Source organism: Tachysurus fulvidraco, chromosome 7, assembly GCF_022655615.1.
Source record: "Tachysurus fulvidraco isolate hzauxx_2018 chromosome 7, HZAU_PFXX_2.0, whole genome shotgun sequence".
NCBI classification, from domain to species: domain Eukaryota; kingdom Metazoa; phylum Chordata; class Actinopteri; order Siluriformes; family Bagridae; genus Tachysurus; species Tachysurus fulvidraco.
The window spans coordinates 7,588,388-7,595,974 of NC_062524.1; the positions used below are offsets into that span (position 1 = coordinate 7,588,388).

Here is a 7,587-nt window from a genome sequence, read left to right on the forward strand (position 1 = left end):
AAAAAGATCAGAGATCAGTGTATTTCAAAAACAAATCGGTACTACCAAAAAGTTTTTGCATTAATCCACCACATTGCAAATAAAGTCCAACCCAAATAAAGGTACTAGAAATCCTGCCCAGGCCTGGAAACAGTTGTTGTGGTATTGCAGTCAACTTGCCACAGCTCTCAATAGGTATAGGCAGCATTTTTACATAAGCCCAACACTTCCTGCTGTTTTCAGTACCAAGTATGAGAGTATGTCTACAGTAGGTTAGCAGAATAAGCAGAGAAAAATGCTTTGGTGGATCAAGTGCCAATTTGCTTGTATGTAAATTGCATTGTTCTTCACTAACAAATATGTATGTCTTGCTGGATAGAAAGAATACAGTAGTCCACTGTCACATCTTTTAATATACTGTATGCCATGATGAGTCAGACATGTCAAAGTTGTTGGACACTTTGAACTGTTCCCACACAGAAACTGCTGCCTCTGATAAGTATTTTTTTTACTAACTGGATAATTTCTCTATTTTTCTTATAATTTTTTCATATGATGTTACTTAATCAAACCTTATACAAATATGTACAGTACAAATTCATACCAAAAATCCTGCCCATACCTGAGTACTATTAGTTGGGTACTGCAAGTAAATGCATAAATTACTAAATAACCTGTCTTTGTTGGCTATTTCTAGGTTAACAAAAAAACTTTGCTGGATATAATGCAGTATGTGGGAAAAACACACGTCTCACGCTGAAAGACACCAGCGTCCTGACTCGTTTTAGACTCACAGACAGAAAATAATTCATTAGTTTAAACTGATTAGCCTAGTGGTTAAGGTGCTGGACCACCAATCAAAAGGTTGTGAGTTTGATTCCTAAGTCCACCAGGCTGCCACTGCTTGGCCCCTGAGCAAGGCCCTTAACGCTCAGTTGTATAAAATTAGATAAAAATGTAAGTTGCTCTGGATAAGGGTATCTGCAAAATGCTGGAAATGTAAATATAAAGAAGCAGACACACTGCTGCCTCTTGTTTTTAAACAGTTCTCAATCAAAATCATCTTTGGTGTGAACAGATAATTTGTAGTTATACAGCATATAGTATGAGTTCCTATGATGTTACAGAATCAGAAAAATATCAGCGCATTGACATCATTTTGATACAAATATATAACTATTAAATGATATACAGTGAATGTCAGATCTCCTGTGTACATTTCTGAATAAATAAAACATAATCCATGTATATCCTGTTATCTTTGTCATGGGGTTCAGAATAGGAATTCAGCATTCTCTCTCTCTCTCTCTCTCTCTCTCTCTCTCTCTCTCTCTCTCTCTCTCTCTCTCTCTCTCTCTCTCTCTCTCTCTCTCTCTCTCTCTCTCTCTCTCTCTCTCTCTCTCTCTCTCTCTGTGTGTTTTGGTGTCTACTGTAGGTGTCCTGAGAGTCTGCGTCCGGAGACAGTGAGACCATGTCTACTGCCATGCAAAAGAGACTGCATTGTTACTCCATACAGTGACTGGAGCCCTTGTCCATCAACCTGTCATGGAGGTATGTCCTTATTTCACCATTGAAGACGCTTAGTTCAAGCTAATCTTACATTAGTACAGGGAAGAATCTTGTCACAAGATTACATGATAAGAGAGATGCTATGAAAAAAAGGCTATAGTGTTATGAGGTGAGCTGTGAAAAGAGGGTTTCTGTGAACAAACTGATAATTAGCTATTATGTGTGTGTTCACAAAACATATAAAGCGGCGGTTTGTTCACAGACTATCACGTCTATAAAAAGAGATTGTTGCCAGGCAACTCTGCAAGCCTATGCAAGAAATTAGAACAAATGCTCTAATAAGTAAAGTGGAAGCTGATTTCAACTATGAAAGGACTCCAGACGCTTGTAAACACTGTTCATCTTGTGTGTACTCGTCATTGCGTGGAGTGATTATTTATATGAAATATTGACACTGCACATTTCACTGCATCTATATACTTCATCTTTTCAATGTATCCATCTCTATGAAGATCTCATGTCTTTTTTTTTCCTTTCCTCCAATTGAAGGTTGCAGATGAAACTATTTGACATTTTGATATGAAGTGCTGATATTTATTTTTATGCCTTTTGTCAGCACCGGTGCTAAAGCGCAAGCGAATGTCTCTGTGTACATTTCTGTCTGAGTCTCTAGCCTAGATATAGATTTACCTTTCAAAAAAGTTTTATTATTTCATGAAAAACGGGTTGCTGGGTTTATTGGATTTCATGTTGATTTTCTACATTGAGGAACTCCTCTAAGCCACGGCTGTAAACAAAAGCAGGTCGTTGTGTGCACTGCATATTGACAGTCATAACCTTAAAAATGAGGAACCATTAGAAAACATTAGAACGATAGCATATAAGAAAATGTGCATTTAACCATTAAAAATGCATTGACTACTAAACATGCAAGAGAATGATCATCAGTTAATATCACATCATCATTGAAAATAAAGAAAAAAGACATAAACAAAGCGATAACTTGATCTTCATGCAAATTTCTTTAGACTTGTAGTTCCAGATACGTTATAGATATGTTTTTCATAGGAGTAAATGTGATCATGTAGCAGGATGAGTAAATGTTTTGGGACTAAGATGCTATTTGCTGATAATGCTGTAGCCGGATATTCATGATTTTATTTACGAGACATGTAGATAGTCTGTTGTAAAAGCTTCTGTCTTTAAAACGTCTTTTCATTTACTTTACATACATGTTTATAGAAGGCACAAATGGCACCCGTTTGTGGAATCACCCAGAGATTTCCATAAAAATGCATCCAAGGCTTCACAACAGCAGATCTGTCAATTTAACAATTTTGCTGTCTCTGTTTTTTTCCCCCCCTTAAAATAACTTTTCCTGTCAACCCAGCACCTAACGGACAAATATCTGCTTATAAAGACAACGACAAACAAAACAAATTATTCTCATACATGTCAGACTTAGCACTGAAAATCAAATACAGAACATTAATGCTACAGCCAGCCTGTCTAGTTAACCAGTTGTCTGTCTGAACATAACTAATGCACTGGTGAGGTCCTTACTGCACAAAAAGACATGTGATGAAATGATGAACATCAGATGCAGAATTTTGTCCCATCAGAGGAACAATTTCACTATCTTTAGGATAAGCATGCAATAATAATCAGTAAATAAATCCAAGTAATATGATTTTCTCCTTGCATTAGCTTTGATATTCTTAATGTTAAACAAATGTATTGTACCGTCTTTATGCTTCATTTCATTTTTATGCAGTAGTTATGAACAGGCATGACTAAGGTATTTTCCTTAAGGATTAGAAATCATTTCTAGTTACTTCAACAATTCAATTAACCAGATAATTATGAGTTTTGGCAAAACTGCAGTGCATTCTGGGCCTCAAAACCATATTTATCTTTAATTATAGGAACCTAGTGATTATGACTTTGGCCCTTGTTTCTCTTCTTCTCAAGGTGGCACTACTAAAAGGAAGCAGTTCAGGAAACGGATAATCATTCAGCTGCCAGCAAATGGGGGCCAAGACTGCCCAGAAGTGCTTTACCAAGAAAAGGAGTGTGAGGCGCCATCTGCCTGCCCTGGCTTCAGGTGAATACCAAACTTTACACCAGTCTAATTATACAGAAATGGTTTTAAATCCAAGGATTATGATTGAATGAAATTTAATGTAACGTTGATTTTAAGGTGGAAAACGCATAAATGGCGGCGATGTCAGTTGGTGCCATGGTCTGTTAGACAGGACAGCCCTGGAGCTCAGGAGATGTGTGGACCAGGACTGCAAGCCAGAGGTAGAGAAAACATAGAGCCAATGCATCACACCAACCGTAGCCTTCTGTACAGTCTGGAAACACTACAGTGTTGAATATGCTGCATATTTTTTACCTTTCCTGTGGAGGAAAACTTAATCAATGCTTCTGACCAATCTGATTTAAAGCTTTAAACAGTGATATGGTAAAAAAAAATAAAAAATAATTTTATATCATTTTTTAATGGAAGCTGTATGTAATAAAACATGTTAATTGCTTTATATTTGTTATTATATTGAATGCTGTATACTTTATACTGTAATCTTAAATCCATCCTCTAGGAAAAGTCTGCCCAAAGGTGAATAAAATTAAATTAATAATAATAATAATAAAAAAAGATATTGGCTTTCTGTATATGTAACTTTACTTTCTTGAGATAAGTGATTTCATGTATGTCAGCTCTAGCACATTAAATCTGAGAGCTTTGGAATCATAGGCTGATTTTACTGATATAAGAACTGTTTTACTGCAACTTGACCCTCATAGTTCTTGCTAAACCCTTTCTAAAACACATCAAGACCATTCATAAGATTATGTTTTCGTTACTTGGTTGAAAAGTGTTTTAACAATCTGACAGGACTCATCAAAGTGTGTGAAGTTATTTTCGGCAGTTACTGTAAGACAGCAATCTGACTGAAAAAGGCTGAGGTTGAGTAAAACCTAATTTGGATGCAGAGTATAAACTCTAACCAGCTTGTGAGATGTGCTTGCGTGTTTAGGATGTGCAAATGCGCTTATGTGAATGAAATGTGAAGAATGGTGGTGTTTCGAGCGTCGGTGAGCGAGGGAGAGTTAGTTTGCATCAAAGTGGTACCTTGGGCTGTTCTGCATGCAGCATTAATCTCTATGGAAATGCCATGGGAACTAAAAGACACTGCACTGCAAGAGGTTAAGCAACTACTCAAATGTGGTCAAAGGCTCAGATGTAGGCTTAGGACTTTAAACAATAAAGAAATCAAGCTCAAACCCACTCACCATATGGTAGATCAGTGAGACCAGTGAGCACACCAAACCTGCATGTGTAATCTCAGGATTGCAGATGTGTTGTGTCTGAGGCAAGGTTGTTTTAATATCTCTTAATTCAGAAGGAAATAAAAGTCCGTTTCTGAGATTTGTTTTAGCAAACATCTTGCTTTTTTTAAAAATTGCTTTATTTTCAACTTACACGTTTACTCAACAGACACTTTAATAGGAAGACTATTGCATATTTATGTAATTAACCAATCAGCCAATGATCAAAATCATCGAGATAGAAGTCAAGAGCTTTGGTTAATATTCATATCGAACAAAAAATGTGATCTCATTGGCTTTGATGACATCATGGTTGTTGACACCAGATGGTCTGGTTTAACTATTTCGAAAACTCCTGGGATTCTCACAAACAAGAGACTCTAGAGAATGGTGTGAAAAACAAACAGATGCAGTGTAAGGCAGCTCTGATGGGCAAAAACATTTTGTTAAAACACCCTGAGAAACTGAGAGGAAGATGGCCAGACTAGTTTAGGTTAACTCGAACAAGTACTCTCTGTATCTGGTGAGAGCAGGAAAGCATCTCAGAATGTACAACAGGTCAAGCCTTGAGGCTGATGGGCTACAATTGCAAAACACAAGTTCTATCAGGGGGGAGCACGGTGGCTTAATGGTTAGCACGTTTAACCTCACACCTCCAGGGTCGAGGTTCGATCCCCATCTCCGCCTTGTGTGTGTGGAGTTTGCATGTTCTCCCCCATGCCTCGGGGGTTTCCTTCGGGTACTCCGGTTTCCTCCCCCGGTCCAAAGACATGAATGGTAGGTTGATTGGCATCTCTAAAATTGTCCATAGTGTGTGAGTGAATGAGAGTGTGTGTGTGTGTGTGCCCTGCACTCTGTCCAGGGTGTATCCTGCCTTGATGCCCGATGACGCCTGAGATAGGCACAGGCTCCCCGTGACCCGAGGTAGTTCGGATAAGCGGTAGAAAATGAACGAACAAATGAATGAAGTTCATCAGGTTCTATCCCTTTCTGTTCTAAGAACAGGAATCTGAGAATGGGCACTCACAAAACTGTTGAAGATTGAAAAAACAACAAATTTGGCTGGAAAAAGAAAATGTTTTACAAGCAATCATCAACTGTTTGCACAAGTGAATCTGTACATTCTTTAGCTTTAGATTCCTGTTTTTGCTGAAGAGGGAAGTGTGAGCCATCATCAGATTTAAATGTGTTGTCATTACTGAGATGCTTTTCTGCTTAGCATGCTTGTAAAGAGTATGAATGCCTTTTATTAACTGGCAGAACTGCCATTCACTAAAGTTTTTGAACTCTTGAACCTATGGTGTGTGAAAATCTTAGATCTACAGGTATTCCTATTATTAAAGTGGCTGAGAATGTATTTCCATCCAATTTCAAATGTCAACACTCATTCTTAACACACGATTCCAAAGAAATGATGGATCACATTTAATTTAACACAATTGTATTCCTTTCTTATAGCTGATCAAATAAACAGCACTTCATGATATAGTTAGAATATATTACTATCATATTGCGGAAACATGCACAGATCCAGTTAAAGTAGCGGTGCTCTGCAGGTTAACCTCGATAAGCTTACATCAGTTTAGCAAGAGCTTTTTCTCTTAATTAATGCAGTTATAAAAGTGCTAAAAGTTAAAGTGCATGTGAAAGACTGTAAAGGAACTGAATAGCGCATAAGTGAGGGCACTTCAACAGTAATAAACGGAAAGCGTCAAACTACAGTGTGAAGTTTAAGAGTCTATATGAACTTTCTTTTCAGACTTCTAATAGCTGCATAAAGAAAACGAGCAATAGATACCCCAGATCGGATCATAAGGCAGACTTTTAGCGGCTCTTTCTCCATTAGGCCTCATTACCTGTAATAGAATCCTGGCAAACGCAGACACGGCTGAGGAGGCAATCCAATTCAGGGCCTTTTACCTTCTCATTCACGTGTGGATCTATTCAACTAGTCAATAAGCATTACACTACACAGCTGCTGATCCATCTCCTGTTTTATTCCATATCTGAAGATTTTTCACTCTTTCCCCAGAGTAAAAGAAATATTATAGATAATAATAATTTGGTTGATTTTTTCTCATTCTTCTTCCTCATTTTCTTTCAAGCTGTGTCCTGCAAGAAGCAGGATGGTGGACAGGTGGACATTTTGGCCTGTCTGAAACTGGCTGGTCCCATGCCCTCCCTCACTCAGGCCTGCCAGCTCCCATGCCAAGATGACTGCCAGTTGACTGCATGGTCTAAGTTCTCATCCTGTGCAGCTGATTGTGTGGGGGCGAGGACTCGTAGGAGGGCACTTGTAGGTGAGTATGGTAGATTTTGTAAGCTTTGTGGACAAATTACAAGACATTATTGTACAAACCACTGGACAAATTGGAGATTCTTGGACAACTCTAGACTCCCTTGAACAAGTCAAAATATGCATGATGGCTCCAAAGCACAATCTTAAAATCTATTAATTTAGAGGTCTATTTTAAGACCTCTCTCTCTCTCTCTCTCTCTCTCTCTCTCTCTCTCTCTCTCTCTCTCTCTCTCTCTCTCTCTCTCTCTCTCTCTCTCTCTCTCTCTCATTGTGTATGTGTGAATCAATGTCCATATATCTAAAATAAAATTTTGTGGCACTGAAAATAATTATTTGAGATTTTGGAATCATAAGGATCTATCTGATGATAAAACTTTTAGGGGAAAGATGCTATAACCTTTATGAGTTTATGCAAAAAAATTAAAACTTAGTAAGTTTTAGTAAGCCTAAGCTACAGGCATGGATAA

At 37.9% G+C, this 7,587-nt stretch overlaps 1 protein-coding gene across 1 annotated transcript in view; it reads left to right on the forward strand.

Annotated features, from left to right (window-relative positions):
- Window positions 1-7,587, forward strand: part of thsd7aa (thrombospondin, type I, domain containing 7Aa) — a 98,310-nt gene that overhangs the window by 63,592 nt on the left and 27,131 nt on the right. The window contains exons 9-12 of the mRNA XM_027133900.2: window positions 1,415-1,530; window positions 3,460-3,592; window positions 3,689-3,792; window positions 6,927-7,121. Coding sequence (XP_026989701.1) covers window positions 1,415-1,530; window positions 3,460-3,592; window positions 3,689-3,792; window positions 6,927-7,121 — 548 coding nt within the window. The remainder of the gene's footprint in view (window positions 1-1,414; window positions 1,531-3,459; window positions 3,593-3,688; window positions 3,793-6,926; window positions 7,122-7,587) is intronic.